The sequence below is a fragment of the Tachypleus tridentatus genome, chromosome 8, assembly GCF_004210375.1.
Source record: "Tachypleus tridentatus isolate NWPU-2018 chromosome 8, ASM421037v1, whole genome shotgun sequence".
Taxonomy (NCBI): Eukaryota; Metazoa; Arthropoda; class Merostomata; order Xiphosura; family Limulidae; genus Tachypleus; species Tachypleus tridentatus.
Window position 1 is genome coordinate 18,107,423 of NC_134832.1, and position 18,869 is coordinate 18,126,291.

General features: G+C 31.8%; 1 protein-coding gene across 1 annotated transcript; it reads left to right on the forward strand.

The window, feature by feature from the left end:
* The first annotated feature begins 606 nt into the window (after window positions 1-606).
* Window positions 607-13,846, forward strand: LOC143224105 (uncharacterized). Its single transcript, XM_076452565.1, has 2 exons — window positions 607-709; window positions 12,784-13,846. The coding sequence occupies exons 1-2, from the start codon at window positions 704-706 to the stop codon at window positions 13,108-13,110; spliced, it is 333 nt and encodes a 110-aa protein (XP_076308680.1). The 5' UTR covers window positions 607-703; the 3' UTR covers window positions 13,111-13,846.
* Window positions 13,847-18,869: the final 5,023 nt, after the last annotated feature.

The window sequence follows — 18,869 nt, forward strand, 5'->3', positions numbered from 1 at the left end:
ACTAACTAAAGTGTTGAGATAAATCTGAGAATAAAATACTGATTCAAATGAGTTGTATTGAGATATACTTGAGACAGTAACACTGAATGAAGTGTTATCTTGAAAAGTATCTGTTAATATAACATTGACTTCAGTCATTTGCCTTGAAATATATCTGAGAATAAAAAGGAAACACTAGGTTAAGTGAAAATTGTCTTAAATTAAATGTATAACGGAAAGAGAAACAAAGACAAAGAACGGCTGTCACGTTCTCCAAGAAAATAAATAATGCCCTTTGAAAGATGGGCGAAAACCACAACCGAAACTGTTACACTGTAACCTGTAAGTGTAGGCTCACCCAACACGTTCCGCATGAGTAAACACGAACAGTATACACAATAGAAAGTGAGATCGAATGAATTAAATGTTATTATGTTATATTAATAACGTCCTTTACCTCGTGACGTGGGTAATGTAATTATTTTATTGCTTAACTGCTACACTTATATTATAACGTGTCATATATTATAGTGACCTATAAGGTGCTTTGTTCTGTCTTTAAAACGGTATAGACTCTCACTTAGAATGATTCTTTATGTGAGAATCAGTTATCCTAAACTTACACACTTTTAATGACTTCCTTGCATTTCAAGGTGGTTAACTTTTATACTACTCAACAGCGACCTGAATGACGCATATAGTGTTATAGCGAGTATTGTTTCATATGGGGGTAAGTATTGTAAAAAATATTTTAGGATTATTATATATTTGGAATGTGGTAAGTATTATTTCGAGTATTTTCCGGACTGTGATTTAATCAAATATTGGTAGAACCACGTTTAGTATCATTAGGAGTGCAATATACTTAAGGTATTGGTAAGTGTCTTATAAAGTATTTTCAGGACTATAATATACTCAGAGTATATTAAGTATTGTATAAGGTATATTCAGCACTAGACTATACTAAAAAACATTCCAGCGAACTTGAGATTGTTAAACAATAGCATAACATGACAATTATATTATAATCTATACTTTAAACTATTGAAAGAATGTATTATAATAATGACTGTACACCCTTCGATGGGTGCATTATAATCCCACCTAGAAACTATTGCTCAGGAACATCGTAATTAAAATTTGAAACTTTTTTAACAGTTCATTTTAATCAAGCCTTTAAACTCTTCGAAGTGTGAATCATACTCACATCTATGAGTTATTCGAAGAAGAAATTTCGATGTTAGTTTCTTTTTCGCCGTTTCGACCTCCCTCTATGGGTAGAAATACTAGAATTTGATTACATGTTCTAAATAGTCAGCGAGTGTATGTTATGGTAAAAATGAAAGAGATGTTGTCGTCATACAGTCGTCAACGTGACCAAACGTAAAATTTATATAAACACAAAAAAACTTCCTTACGTTACTATAGTGTTTCGAAAAGGCCATCCAATTATCCTTTTATTAATGTATTTTGAGTGTTTAAAGTGCAGTTGAGAACAATGTGAGTATAGTTCAATGTAAAGTTTTCTTCGCGAAATTAACATATTCGGAGGAATTTTGTCAATTTGTATTTTTCAATTAAATGTTTATAATATTGTTAATCAGGGATGAAACTAACGATTTTTTATGAAGAAAAGTATTTCATTCGACCAATAAAGTCAACTATTATAGACTAAGTATTTCAGTTAATCTTTTAAGCTGAATACTGAATTATTCTGATTGGTTCATATCTACTGTATGTGCATACACATACATATAAACATCTCGGCATGGCCAGGTGGGTTAAGGCGTGCGACTCGTAATTTGAGGGTCGCGGGTTCGCATCCCCGTCGCGCCAAACATGCTCGCCCTTTCAGCCGTTGAGGCGTTATAATGTTTCATTCAATCCCAGTATTCGTTGGTAAAATAGTAGCCCAAAAGTTGGCGGTGGGTGGTGATGACTAGCTGCCTTCCCTCTAGTCTTACACTGCTAAATTAGGGACGGCTAGCACAGATAGCCCTCGAGTAGCTTTGTGCGAAATTCCAAAACAAACAAACAAACAATCAAAAACTATATAAACACTCCACCAGAATTATAAGGTGTAAAAACGTTTCACAGCATTCTTTTGAATATTGCAATGAACCTATATTACAATTATTTTAATTTAAAATAAAGAATTGAAATGATGAGTTCTATGTTCAGTATATTAACCTAAAGCGTAAATATCTGGAGTTGGTTGGCCCTATGATAATGTTGTAGATTCATAAACTGCCACAATTTGTGGCACCTACTTTAAAGCTATCGGTGCGTAATAAAAGTGAGAGTCTGTTCTCTGGTAAGTAAATCTTACTTGTGATATAGTAACTAATGCTATTTACATAAACACAATCTAACATATCTTGTTCCGCCAACCTCACCTTTAAAATTTGATGAACACATTGTAACGAGTGGAGTTAGTTCATTTGATCTCAGTTTTCAAATCTTTCTTAGTAATAGAATGAACAAATTGTAACATCTCTGTAACATCTCAGTTTTCAAAATTTAATACACACACTCTAATGATGTTTGTTATATTACATAAAATTTGAAAGATTTTGCCAAATCTCACTCTTATATATCAGAATTATTAGCTAATCTGGGACTGAAGTTTGATGAAATACATCATAATTACTCTCTTCAACTTTTGTTAAACTCAGTTTGTAAAATTAAAAATGTAATCAGGAACACATTTTATGATAACAATCTGGGGTAGTATCATGTTAAAATTGATGGAATTCATCACAAACACACTTTATAAATCTAGTAACAAGCTGAGTTAATACGATATTTAAAATTGATGGAATATACTACAAATACACTGTGTGGTAACAATTTGAGTTTATATCATATTCAGATTTGACGGAGTCTATCATAAAGATTCTGTATGGTAACAAGCTGAGTTAATACCAATCTAAAATATTAAGTGGCTCAAATTTTAATGGGAAAAGCATGTAATTCTCTTTATTCGCACGTTAACCTATACAAACTGTAACGTTACATTTTTCTTTTTCCAAAATAAACATTTCTAAATTTAATACCACTGGCGATGTATAGTGACTTTACCTTCTGTTTGAAGATTGATAAATCCACCATAAATACACTCTTCAACTTTCTTTAAGCCTAGTTTGAGAAATTTTCAAAACGTAAAAATATTAAATAAGTCTACCAGGGAATATCTTATAATATTAGACTAAAAGCACAGTATAAAAATACGTCATATCAGAGGTAATATCATGTAAATGATATTAGTGATTGCTTAAAAGATCATTTCTTAACATTCTATTTCACGTATTATGAAAATACGGTAGAGAAATAATTTATATCACTCTTATGTCTACATTGCACAATAAATATTTTAGTTTATTTAGACTTTTAGAATCGGAACATTTTTATGTGTACTAAGTAGTAAAGGTAGTTTTGTTGCCACTATGTTACAACATACAATAAAGATTTAACACAGACTGCAAAGAGATTAAAACTATTAAACTGTTCTTACTTGACACGCTCACAAAACTTTAATCAACTTATAAAACTATATATTCTATATCCGCTACTTATTTTGGACAATGTAACACCTAGATCTTACTTTCTCCTGTCTAAGGCGATATATTTTTTTTATTAATTCTGTGCAACTCGCTTAAGTAAAAGTTGAGTATTTAATATTCCTAAACATACGTAAGACGAACGAAAGCTGAAAAAAAACGTATTTTAAAACTCGTTAGTTTTACATTTTATGAACTACATGCATTACTATTCACAGATATTTTTGAAAGTAGATTTTTAATAGCCTAATTTCCTAATTTTTTCTCATACTGTGCATAAATATTTATGAATTATGATAAGCGAAAGGATCTACAAACAACTATGTTTCATATTGATAGTTGTTAAAGGGCGAGCATATTTGGTGTGACGAGAATTCGAATCCGCGACGCTCGGATTACGAGCCGAGCGCCCTACCCACCTGACCAAGCCAGGCCATGATATAATTCGAAAATACATATTATTCTTTATCTAAAATTTTGGTTGGTATAAACTGAAAATACTTATTCTATATTTAAAATATTGGAGTGTATGAACTGAAAACAAATATGAATATATCCTTACAACGTGAGGGTGTTTATGTAACATTGATAACTATAGTTTTATATTATCAATATATATTATTGCATATTTACAATATTTAATTTATTAAATAGATATAATATAGTCAGTTTAACAGTTCTAGGATTTGGGTATGAAAAGTAAGATCATTGTGTCCTCCCCCCCCATGCTAGAACAAATGGATAAAATAAAGAGTGATTTTAAGCAAATATTTATTAAATATTGCAATAGAGTTTAACAAATTAGAGTAAATTTCTAAATTACTCGAATCAGGGATGTATAATGAAGAATTAGTTCCTTTATTGTATATGCGTTGGTTTTACTGCTGTCGTTAAATTAACATGCTTAGTTGTGTGGAAAAGTGACTGGTGAGATTGGTTTCTGTAACCTGACTGACTTTTATACTCTTACTAAAGTGGTAATAAATCATTTTGATGGCTTATGTTTCTTGTATTAATTTAAATAATTTTATATGATAGCATATATTTGCAATAAAACGTGATGCGATATCAGTTTGGAAAGAGGGAAGTTATAAATCAGTGAAAGCAAGACTTCTAAGCATATTATAGTTTTGATAACAAAATCAATGTACAGTTAATTTCTGTTACTGTTCTGGTAACAATATCAGTTACTGAAAGGTTTTTACTTCTTGTTTTCTTGTTAACGAAATCAGTTGCCATAAATTTTTATTTTCATTGTTGGCTTGGTAACAAAATTAGTATACAGAAATGCTTTTATCTATATTGTTGCCATAGAAACGAAATCAATCACAGTAAAGTCTTTAGAACATTGTTGTCTTGTTAACTACATCAGTTATAGCAATGTTTCTTTTGTATACCATTATTTTGTAACCAAGCCATTTGCAGTGAGATTTTAATTCACACTGTTAACGATCTAATTTGAAGCAGTTTTCACCCATAAGTCTTTCTTATTAATAATATGTGCATAATAAAGTAATATGGTATGCATAGTTTAAGCAAGTAGCTTACTTTAAACTATCTTGGTGATTAGTCACTTCATAAACATATATTTAAATTTTACAAGTTTCTGAGTTTCTTTTTTTTTAATTAATGTTTATCAGCATATTAAACAACTACTACACTGGTAAAATATTCTGCATAATTAAAAAAAAAGAAAAATATAGATTTTTAAGAACAGATTTCTCTTGATTTAATCATACAATCAAATTATAATATATTTAGAAATAAAAGACGAGTACAGTAATCTATTATTATATCTATATAATTATATTTTATTGAAGAAGTAATTACTACATGTGTTAATATTTCGAAAATAATTGTATTTCTTGTTTATCTTATATGATATTTCCACGTGAATTTCTTAATACTTTCTTTAAGAAAAAGGGTAAGTTGAGAAAAGAAATAATTCCCAGCTCACGTTTTTCTTAAGTGGGAGGCCATTACATGTAATGGGGCCAAATTAAAATAATTCTAAAACTGAATTAACTGCTGTGGAGCAATGATATTTGATTCCCCTCTCCTGGCTTCCCCACAGCTTCGCTTCTAAAAACTAAACACTCATACAATAATAATTATTGCTATTATTTTCTAAAACAAATACAATTTGTTTGCCATATTTATAAACAAGAATACTTTAACACTTCAGACCATTATAGCTTATTTTATAAATGGTACAAATATAAACCTGTTAATGCGTTTACTATTGTTCTTTGAGATAATTTTGTCAACCATAAAAAAAAACATCTTACTATTCTCATGGCATTAACTCTTTATCTATACCATAAAAGAAAAAACCCTAATATTTTGTCTTTATCTAAGTTTAGTCCTACACAGAGGGAAATATGTCCTTGAATCTTCAGTTAACAGGCTTTTAAGTTACCATAAACATACTGGAAAGTTTAGGCCCGTGTATGGTAACAGCAACTGTAACATTGACTGCGAAAAAAATATACATTATGTTTTAAAAGAAACGAATATATTTACTTCTATAACAGATAAGTCATGCCTAAAGGTTCTTTTTTTTTTAGACACAGACATGTAAAGATGTGATGTTTTCTATTCTACATATTAGAATACGCTTCAATTTAATCCTAGTCGTAACTGAATCCTTCAAACATCACGAGTCTATCCATAGATGGAATAACATAAACAAACATGAGAAATAATTCCCGTGGGAAAATGTTATCGCTTTAGTAAACAATTCTTGTAAACATGAGAAAGTCCGTATATAGTACATCGAGCATTTAATATCCTAATATACGTCACGTTATGCAGCAGTTGATCAAAGATTAAAAAAAGACAAATAAACACACATAAGACTTCATACTTACAAACGTGTGGTTTTATGAGAGTGAAATTTTAAATTCGGAAATTTGAAAAATGAAAAATAAATTAAAATTTACACAGAGTATAAATTGTCTTATAAAACTCACACCAAAAGTCAAAAATAATTTTAAAAAGGCTCGTTCCATAGGAGATCAAATATCAATCATTATATACCAATAAATAAGTTATGTATAACATCGTGGAAAGTAGAAAAGCGTTTTGTTAGTTGTACGTTATTGTATATGTCATTGATGTTCTAGATAGTTCTTACGGTAGGATAAAGGTACTGGGAAATAAAACCAACACTAAACTGTTGACTGGTGACCATTAAAACATAATTGAGAGTGTTGTCTGTTTTATGTAACACAATCAATAAACAGATACAGTATATATGTTACAACGTCAGAACCTGAAAAAGGGAAAATAATTCGTTTCAAGCTGTTAGGTTGTTTTGGTTTGGTTTGTATTTCGCGCAAAGCGACATGAGGTCTATCTGCACCAGCTGTCCCTAATTTAGCAGTGTAAGACCAGAAGGAAGGCAGCTAGTCATCACCATCCACCGCCAACTCTTGGGTTACTCTTTTACCAACGAATAGTGGGACTGACCATCACATTATGACGCCCCCACGGTGTTTTAAGAGTCGATTTGAGCATCAGGTTAGTACTCAAGATACAGCGTTTCAGTTAAAAGTAATTACATCAGTTATTTAACCACAATTCATTGATAAATATTCTACGCAGCTATAACAAAGACATTAGTCTATGGACACAATGAGCATTAAATAATAGACTATAATTATCTTATCGGTTAACTAATTGCACATATATATGTAGCTCTGTTTTTTGAATTTCGCGCAAAGCTACACGAGGTCTATCTGCGCCAGCTGTCCTTAAATTAGCAGTGTAAGGCTAGAGGGAATATAGCTAGTCATTACCACTCACCGCTAACTCTTGGGCTACTCTTTTACCAACGAATAGTGAGATTGACCGTCTCATTATACCGCACCCACGGCTGAAAATATGTAGGTATTCTAACTTTTAAATTGCCAGAACACTGCTTTTCCGCTGCCATTGTACTGTCGCCTTCGGAGATATAGTCCTCGTAACGAAATCTGCTGCAATTCGAATCCAAGAGCTTAGAAATAAGAGATAAGATTTTTAGCCATCCCCTATTAACAGTAGCTCCTAATGTAGTATTGAGTAATTATCATCAAATTCTGCTCATTTCAACATGTGTTTTGCCTGAAAAGTACCTAGTTAGGTGGATGAAGTAGAAGGCTTTTTTAATTCTCTTTCACTAAATGTAACCCTTGTTATGTTCTGGAATTTTCCCACTGTTGTTATGGTGTTATTATTGGATGTGTTATGTATTTCCTCAATTGCAACACATGTAGAAACACGTACACGTGTGTATATAGACGCAAAGAAAACTCATGCAATTTGTGAACTAAAATACCTTTGGTAATTTAATTCTTAGAAGTAATCACGTGTTCATCTAGATTATAGAGTTTTCATTTCATTTGTACCATTCTTATTGCATCCATATCGTATCATTCGATCTTCGTATCAACAAAGCTAGTTAACTTCTAATAATCGAAGGATTTTCTTGAAAGTAAGTTATAGCATGCAATGTTTCCGGAGCACTTACTATTTTCAAAGAAAATGTGTAAACTAACCAGCTGCTCTATAGACACTTGGCGGGATCTATTAACGTTTTTCAAATAGCCAAATTATATACATAGCTCGTTTGAAAGCAAACACATGTTATTCTGATATATACATTCAGTAAATATGTGATGATAAGGATCACTGTAAACTTATACACGTATACATATTGAAACATATTGTATTATGTTTAGTGTTCTGATTAGTTGGTAGGCAGATCAGTTAGTAAACTTCTTACGTGTATACTTGGGTGTATTTTAATACTAAGGGTAATAAGGCTTTTAACGTGATACAAATGATCATTACTTCATAGTTCAAATTTCCTTTACTGAATATCATACTTGAGCGATTCGCGTTCCCTCGAAATTCTTTAATGTCTCAAATAAATGTTACATGAAGGGGTTTCCTATTCCTTAAGCGTGTTGCATGTAAATAGCTCTCTATAATTATCTGAGAGAATGATTTGCTTTTACTGCTATATTGAAAATAAATATTCATGACATTTTTCCCTGATTTTTACTCAAAGCTTTAAATAGATCATTAAAAGTGACTGTTGATATTTTATAGCCCACAGTAGTTTATAATTTATTTCTTCGTTGGTTTTTTTTTTCTGTAGTCTTTTCAATAAAAGTTAGAGATTATTGTAATCACTTCTCTTTCTTAATGCAATACCTTTGTTTTGAATCATTTAATTGGAGGTAATTTTGATATTTTGGTGCAAAATAAACAAAATCAGTAAAATAACTGAAAACGAGAACCTCTGAAAGAAAGAAAATAAATCAACTGTTTTTCTTGATATTAACAAAAGTATGTTGTTTTAGAGAAGGTTGGATTGTAAACAGTTATTTATTGGAATGATTAAGCTGTTGAACCTTTCAATTCATAAAAAGAAGTTTGCCTTAGATTAAAGAAAATTTACTCAGCAAAACATGTTTTATAAGGAACGAACGGAGCTCAGTCCATCCTCTGATAAGAAATCAAAAATAGGGTTAGTAAGTTAACTTTACACTTAGTTTCACAACTGAGATGGACTAAGCTTAATGCAAAACCTGTATACACCGTAGTGCGTTTTAATATTAAGACACTAAACACTAGAGATGCCATAAATGAGATCAAAATATTGTTTCTAAAAACAGTTGTTGGCACTCGTAAAAGCCCCAGTTTTTGCTTTTACATATTCCCTTAAGTACTGTTTTTCGGATCGTTTCAATAAACTTATGCACCATTTGTTGCTCGAAACCAACATTTCTATTGTAAAAAAAATGTACGTCTTTGGCCCCTCATTGATAAAATTTACACAGACTTTGCACTATACGGGACTTCATATTCCAAGACCACGTTTAAGCAGACCTAAAGTAAAAAAAAAAAAAGTCTGAATCTGCTGCATCATAGAATCTAACAGGTGTATAGTTCAATAAGATTGCTTTGGTTCAAATTTTACTGGGCTCATAAAACCAGCTGTTGAGTTCGATACGTAACTGATACGTTTCGAAAGATGACCTTCTTTCACTTCAAATCCTTTTTTAAGATCTTGTTAGTAGTATCAGCTCTGCTCAGTTTCGTTGCAGTGAAGTGTTTGGGTCGAAAGGTTCCTTTTTTCTTTGGACTCCATTATTGTTATAAACGTTCTGCTAAGCGAGATTCTTTGCTTCCATGGAGAGCGTTCAAGGTTTTATAAATTTTTGTAATATTTGGTTGTAGATTATTTAACACGGCATTTTTGGTTCTAGAACAATCAGCATAGTATTCTTTGGTTCCAGATTAGTTAACAAAATTATTGAATAAATATTCTCCTTCGAAAAAAGGATATGATATCTTTCAGTTCACTTATATCTTAGCCCCTTAGTTTTGGAAGGGAGGTTATAGTATATCTTACTTTTATTATTAATTAAATATTCAGTATTAAACATGACATCTTTAGATTATTTACGTAATTTGTTATCTCTATTGATTGAGTTCTTGTAGTAATACAAATATTCAGTTCTTTGAGCATCTAATATTACCCAGTTTACCATACTTCCGATCAGTTCTGTTTCATCTGCAAACTCTTTTTTATTCCCTTATTAAAGTCTCACATATTTAACGCCGTTTCTTGCTTTTTATTTGAAAATTCTACATTTTATCTTTTCCTTCTTTATCCTGCTATCCAGTGGCATAATGGCAAATTACGAACCTTATAACTTTAAAAACCATGAACACTACACGAACAACGTATTGTGTATCTTTGTGCTCATGAAATAAAATATAAATCTTTTATCCTTTTTTCTTTTGCTCCCAATCAAGTGGTTACCACTCTTTATTTTTTTTACAGTTGGGTTTTCCTTATCGTCTCTTGGTTTTATATACATTTTCATTGCTATTCCTCCATCACTTCTTTATATAATAATCATCATTATAGACTCTTCGAATATTTCCCAGTTTACCATTCAGCTTTCTTCATGATCACCTCTATAACTTTCTGTTTAGTATCTTGAAACTTTGTTCTTCTTCCACTGTCATCTGAGTCTACGTTCTATCCAAATATTCTCTTCATCTCCATTCCCACATCTTTCGGTTGTTAGACTTGTTCTTATGTTTGAAACTGAAACCAGAAAAATGTACACTCATCCACACATGTATAGGACTAGCTTAAGATAGCTTAATTCGTTTCTCATTACTTTAAAGTAATGTTTTGGCCACCGTCATTACTTTATTTTCAATGAAATGTATGCTCAAATTTGCCACATGTAACAGGGTATGATACTATGTACAACCAACCTCGATCGATTTTGTACATTTTCATCGTGCTATTTATATTTTTAATTCCCTTATCCATCTACAAGTCTGTGTTCCATAGTTAATTACTAATTTACGAGGTTTTCAAACACTTACAATAAGTTCACCTTTTCGCTGCGCTACGTGTTTGATTTATTCAATACCGACTGTGTTTTAACTCAGTATGGTTTTTTCACACTTTACCAGTTATTAATCCGTTATTACAGATACTTATCAGTTATTAATCTGTTATTACAGATACTTATCAGTTATTAATCTGTTATCAGAGATACTTATCAGTTATTAATCCATTATCAGAGATACTTATCAGTCATTAATTCGTTATTACAGATACTTATCAGTTATTAATTCATTATTACAGATAGTTGTTATTCTTGATTTCATTTATTTGCAGGCCCGGCATGGCCAAGCATGTTAAGGCGTGCGACTCGTAATCTGAGGGTCGCGGGTTCACGTCCCTGTCGCGCCAAACATGCTCGCTCTTTCAGCTGTGGGGGTGTTATAAAGTGACGGTCAATCCCACTATTCGCTGGTAAAAGAGTAGCCCAAGAGTTGGCGATGGGTGGTGATGACTAGCTGCCTTCCCTCTAGTCTTACACTGCTAAATTAGGGACGGCTAGCACAGATAGCCCTCGAGTAGCTTTGTGCAAAATTCCAAAAAACAATCAATTATTTGCAAATATTTCCATTTTTTATTTTACATCTGATCTCCTCTTGCTGAAAACATAATCATTGATTTAACGATATACTACTTGTTGTGCTAAATCTGTTTGGATATTTTACACTTCCATTGAGAACAATGAAGATTTTTTTTAGAGAATTTGTACTTTCATTGAGAACAATGAAGATTTTTTTTAGAGAATTTGTACTTTCATTGAGAACAATGAAGATTTCTTTCTGTACAGAATTTGTACTTCCATTGAGAACAATAAAAATTTCTTTCTATGAAGAATGGCGCAGATAGCTTAGTTGCTTTGTGCCATAAAACACCAAACCAACCTACCAACTATGCAAAATTTAAACTTCCACGGAGAACAATGAAGGTTTCTTTCTTTGGTTTGTTTGTTTTTTGAATTTCGCACAAAGCTACTCGAGGGCTATCTGTGCTAGCCGTCCCTAAGTTAGTAGTGTAAGACTAGAGCGAGGCCATGCCAGGCCCTCTTTCTTTGGAAAATTTACACATCCATGGAAAACAATAAAGGTTTCCTTATACAAAATGTTGTATTCTTTGGCTCTACTTATTTTAAAAATCTAGTTATTCAATTGTTCTCTCTCGGATGCCCGGCATGACCAGTGGTTAAAGCACTCGACTAGTTATCTAAGGGCCGCAGGTTCGAATCTCCGTCACACCAAATATGCTCGCCCCTTCAACCGTGGGGTGTTATAATTTGGCGATCAATCCCACTATTTGTTGGTAAAAGACTAAACCAAGAGTTGTAGCTGGGTAATAATGACAAACAGCCTCCGCTCTAGTCTTACACTACTAAATTAGGGATGGCTAGCGTAGATAGCTTTCGTGTAGCTCAGCGTGAAATTCAAAACAAACCAAACCAATCCTCTATCGGAAAAGGACGTGAATAACACTATGTAACACAAATTTTGTTCCTGGATAGTATATGTTATTTCTTAATAGCTTATGTTGTAAAAGTACAGAAAATGGCCATTATTCCCTTCAAACTTTGCTTTTGTGACCTGGATAATGAAATTTAGAAATTAGCCTATTTTCTATGTAAAAACGAGCAAATTTTCATTTACATAAGATCTGAATAAAACAATACATGAATCAAGATTTACATTTATTTATACTGAAGTTATACAAAAATGTTTAGAAGTGAATAGTTTTTCTAAATTTGTGGCGTTCAAACTCCAGTATATCTTGGTGGAAGCGCTCGCCTTGCTCCTCTGAATATGCTCCCATTTTCTCCTTGATTTTATCCAGATGAGCGTCAAGGATATGGACTTTCTGAGACATCCTGCAACCCATTTTGCCGCAGTTCTTCACCAGAGCCTAAACCGGTTCCACATAATTTTCGGCCTTGTGATTGCCCAAGAAGCCCCGAACCACTGCGACAAGGCTGTCCCAAGATTTATTTTCCTTCCTACTGAGCTTCTTGGAGAATTCTGTGCACTCCAGGATCTTCTTCATTTGTGGTCCAACGAAGATGCCAGCTTCGATCTTTGCCTCAGACAGCTTAGGGAAGAAGTCTCGAAGGTAATTGAAGGATGCAAACTTCTTACCAAGAACTGTAACAAAAGTGTTTCATAAGACCAAATTTTATGTGCAATGGTGGGCACAACACCTTCTGGCGGTCCGCTATATATTTAAATTTTAAAATGCCTAACATTTGTATAATAAAAAATCTTATTATTAAAGCAAGCAAAAATTGTCCGTCTTACCTTCTACAGTTTTTCTTGCACTGCTCGCAGGTAAAATGAGATGCCCAGGGTTTGTCCTGATCCCCGACAGGCATACCGAAATATGCCTTGTAGGCTTCACACATTTTAGCAGATGCTGTCACAAAGTAGCTTTTCTTTCTTGTCTTGATACGTTGGCCACATACATAACAAAATGCATTTGGAAAATGTTTGCAGCTTCCTGATGCAAAAAATCTGATAACATTAAATAGGTCTATGTGTTCACTTAGGCAGCTGGAACTAAACTTAAGTGATGAGCCCCTGCATATATATTTCTACTGAAAGTTCTCAAAAATTTTAAAAGATTCTTGAAAATTCTCGTAAGTTCTACAACATTCTAGAAAGTTCTTGAAAATTCTTGTTAAGTTCGAGAAAATTCTCTATCAGCTACACAGCACTGAATCTACTTGGAATGTTCTGGAAAATGGGTAAATTTGAAAATTTCATTACCCACGTCACAAAAGCAAAGTTTGAAGAGAAAAATAGGTCTTATTCATTTACTTTAGGCATAAGCAATTGAAAAGTAACACTTTCTTTCCAGGAACAAGAAAAGTAAACATTTTGTAACATAGCGTTACTTCTTCACCTGACCCTCGATGTTGTTGGCAATGCATAAAGAGATTATCAAGAATATTCGATTAATCATTTATATTATGTGTATCAAACCCGAATTTTAATGTTATAAACCCTCATGTTTACAGCTAAGACACAGGGTAAAGTTAAAAACACCCATGATTTGTTCTATGGTTGACCATGTACTGAAATTTACGATATTATTCCAGTTTCTGTGTAATATGGAGTATTTTGTAATTAAAATAAAATAAGATTTTACCTCTAAGTAGTTTATTGTGTTAATATGAGGTGTTTCAAAACAAACAAGTCTATCTGAAAGACTGATTACAAGAATCCACACCATCTTAAATCAAGAAGTTTATTGTGTTGATATGTGGTGTTATAAAATAAAAACTTCTATCTGTAAGACTAATTAAGAGAATCTACACTCTATAAAATCAAGTAATTTATTGTGATAACTTGTGGTGTCTTAAAATAAACACCTCTACCTGTAAAACTAATTAAAAGAATCCACACCATCTTAAATCAAGTAGTTTGTTGTGTTAATATGTGACGTTTTAATACAAACACGTCTACCTGAAGGATTGATTACTAGAATCCATACCGTCTTCAACAAAGTAATTTTTCGTTTTTATATGTGACGTTTTAAAACAAACACGTCTCCCTGTAAGACTAATTACAACAATACCCACCGTCTTATATCAAATAGTTTATTGTGCTAATACGTGATAATTGAAAAGAAACACGTCTATCTATTAGATTGATGGAAAAAATCCATACTGTCTTAAATCAAGTAGTTTATTGTCTTACTATGTGGCGTTTAAAAAAAACAACATCTACCTGTAATACTGATTACAAGAATCCATACCGTTTTAAATCAAGTAGTTTATTGTGTTAATATATGGCGTTTAACAGAGGCACTACTATCTGTAAGACTGATTAAAAGAATCCACTCCGTCATACATCAAGTAGTTTCTTGTGATTATATGCAACGTTTTAAAACAAACACGTCTATTTGTAAGACAGAGTACAACAATTCATACCGTCTTAAATCAACTAGTTATTGTCTTAATATGTTGCGTTTTAAAACAAACACGTCTAATTGTAAGACAGAGTACAACAATTCATACCGTCTTAAATCAACTAGTTATTGTCTTAATATGTTGCGTTTTAAAATAAGCATGTCTATCTGTAAGACTAATCAGAAGAATCCTCATCCTTTTAAATCAATCAGTTTGTTGTGTTAATATGAGGATTTTAAAAGAAACACTTTTATCTATAAGACTACTTACAAGAATCCACACCATCTTAAATCAAGTTGTTTGCTGTGTTAATTTGTGGTATTTTAAAAGAAACACTTCTATCTATAACACTGATTACAAGGAAACATACCGTCTAAGTTCAAGTAGTTTATCGAGTTAATATTTAACGTTTTAAAAAAAACACGTCTATGTGTGAGACTGATGAGAAGAATTCACACCCTTCTAAATCAAGAAGTAGATTTGCTTATATTTGGCGTTTTAAATAAACACGTCTATCTGTAATTCTGATTAAAAGAATCAACACTCTCTCAAATCAAGAAATTTGTTGTTAAAATATGGCGTTTTAAAACAAACACGCCTATCTGTAAGAATGATTAGAAGAATCCACACCGTATTAAATCAACTAGTTTATTGTGTTAATATGTGATGTTTTAAAACAAATACATCTATCTATTACACTGATTACAAGGATCCACACCGTGTAAACCAAGTAGTTTGTTTTGTTAATATGTGACGTTTTAAAACAAATACATCTATCTATTACACTGATTACAAGGATCCACACCGTGTAAACCAAGTAGTTTGTTTTGTTAATATGTGATGTTTTAAAACAAATACATCTATCTATTACACTGATTACAAGGATCCACACCGTGTAAACCAAGTAGTTTGTTTTGTTAATATGTGATGTTTTAAAACAAATACATCTATCTATTACACTGATTACAAGGATCCACACCGTGTAAACCAAGTAGTTTGTTTTGTTTGTATGTGACGTTTGAAAACAAATACATCTATCTATTACACTGATTACAAGGATCCACACCGTGTAAACCAAGTAGTTTGTTTTGTTTGTATGTGACGTTTTAAAACAAATACATCTATCTATTACACTGATTACAAGGATCCACACCGTGTAAACCAAGTAGTTTGTTTTGTTAATATGTGATGTTTTAAAACAAATACATCTATCTATTACACTGATTACAAGGATCCACACCGTGTAAACCAAGTAGTTTGTTTTGTTAATACGTGACGTTTGAAAACAAATACATGATGTTTTAAAACAAATACATCTATCTATTACACTGATTACAAGGATCCACACCGTGTAAACCAAGTAGTTTGTTTTGTTTGTATGTGACGTTTTAAAACAAATACATCTATCTATTACACTGATTACAAGGATCCACACCGTGTAAACCAAGTAGTTTGTTTTGTTAATATGTGATGTTTTAAAACAAATACATCTATCTATTACACTGATTACAAGGATCCACACCGTGTAAACCAAGTAGTTTGTTTTGTTAATATGTGACGTTTTAAAACAAATACATCTATCTATTACACTGATTACAAGGATCCACACCGTGTAAACCAAGTAGTTTGTTTTGTTAATATGTGACGTTTTAAAACAAATACATCTATCTATTACACTGATTACAAGGATCCACACCGTGTAAACCAAGTAGTTTGTTTTGTTAATATGTGATGTTTTAAAACAAATACATCTATCTATTACACTGATTACAAGGATCCACACCGTGTAAACCAAGTAGTTTGTTTTGTTAATATGTGATGTTTTAAAACAAATACATCTATCTATTACACTGATTACAAGGATCCACACCGTGTAAACCAAGTAGTTTGTTTTGTTAATATGTGACGTTTTAAAACAAATACATCTATCTATTACACTGATTACAAGGATCCACACCGTGTAAACCAAGTAGTTTGTTTTGTTAATATGTGACGTTTTAAAACAAATACATCTATCTATTACACTGATTACAAGGATCCACACCGTGTAAACCAAGTAGTTTGTTTTGTTTGTATGTGACGTTTGAAAACAAATACATCTATCTATTACACTGATTACAAGGATCCACACCGTGTAAACCAAGTAGTTTGTTTTGTTAATATGTGACGTTTTAAAACAAATACATCTATCTATTACACTGATTACAAGGATCCACACCGTGTAAACCAAGTAGTTTGTTTTGTTAATATGTGACGTTTTAAAACAAATACATCTATCTATTACACTGATTACAAGGATCCACACCGTGTAAACCAAGTAGTTTGTTTTGTTAATATGTGACGTTTTAAAACAAATACATCTATCTATTACACTGATTACAAGGATCCACACCGTGTAAACCAAGTAGTTTGTTTTGTTAATACGTGGCTTTTTAAAAGAAACACTTTTATCTATAAGACTACTTACAAGAATTCAATCCATCTTAAATCAAGTTGTTTGCTGTGTTAATTTGTGGTATTTTAAAAGAAACACTTCTATCTATAACACTGATTACAAGGAAACATACCGTCTAAGTTCAAGTAGTTTATCGAGTTAATATTTGGCGTTTTAAAAAAAACACGTCTATGTGTGAGAGTGATGAGAAGAATTCACACCCTTCTAAATCAAGAAGTAGATGTGCTTATATTTGGCGATTCAAATAAACACGTCTATCTGTAATTCTGATTAAAAGAATCAACACTCTCTCAAATCAAGAAATTTGTTGTGTTAAAATATGGAGTTTTAAAAGAAACATGCCTATCTGTAAGAATGATTAGAAGAATCCACACCGTATTAAAACAACTAGTTTATTGTGTTAATATGTGATGTTTTAAAACAAATACATCTATCTATTACACTGATTACAAGGATCCACACCGTGTAAACCAAGTAGTTTGTTTTGTTAATATGTGACGTTTTAAAACAAATACATCTATCTATTACACTGATTACAAGGATCCACACCGTGTAAACCAAGTAGTTTGTTTTGTTAATATGTGATGTTTTAAAACAAATACATCTATCTATTACACTGATTACAAGGATCCACACCGTGTAAACCAAGTAGTTTGTTTTGTTAATATGTGACGTTTTAAAACAAATACATCTATCTATTACACTGATTACAAGGATCCACACCGTGTAAACCAAGTAGTTTGTTTTGTTAATATGTGACGTTTTAAAACAAATACATCTATCTATTACACTGATTACAAGGATCCACACCGTGTAAACCAAGTAGTTTGTTTTGTTAATATGTGATGTTTTAAAACAAATACATCTATCTATTACACTGATTACAAGGATCCACACCGTGTAAACCAAGTAGTTTGTTTTGTTAAAATGTGGCTTTTTAAAAGAAACACTTTTATCTATAAGACTACTTACAAGAATTCACACCATCTTAAATCAAGTTGTTTGTTGTGTTAATTTGTGGTATTTTAAAAGAAACACTTCTATCTATAACACTGATTACAAGGAAACATACCCTCTAAGTTCAAGTAGTTTATTGTGTTAATATTTGATTTTAAAAAAAATACGTCTATCTATGTGAGAGTGATGAGAAGAATTCACACCCTTCTAAATCAAGAAGTAGTTTTGCGATTATATGTGAATTCTGATTTAAAACAAACTACATCTATCTATAACACTGATTACAAGGATCCACACCGTGTAAATCAATTAGTTTATTGTGTTAATATGTGATGTTTTAAAACAAATACATCTATCTATTACACTGATTACAAGGATCCACACCGTGTAAACCAAGTAGTTTGTTTTGTTAATATGTGATGTTTTAAAACAAATACATCTATCTATTACACTGATTACAAGGATCCACACCGTGTAAACCAAGTAGTTTGTTTTGTTAATATGTGATGTTTTAAAACAAATACATCTATCTATTACACTGATTACAAGGATCCACACCGTGTAAACCAAGTAGTTTGTTTTGTTAATATGTGACGTTTTAAA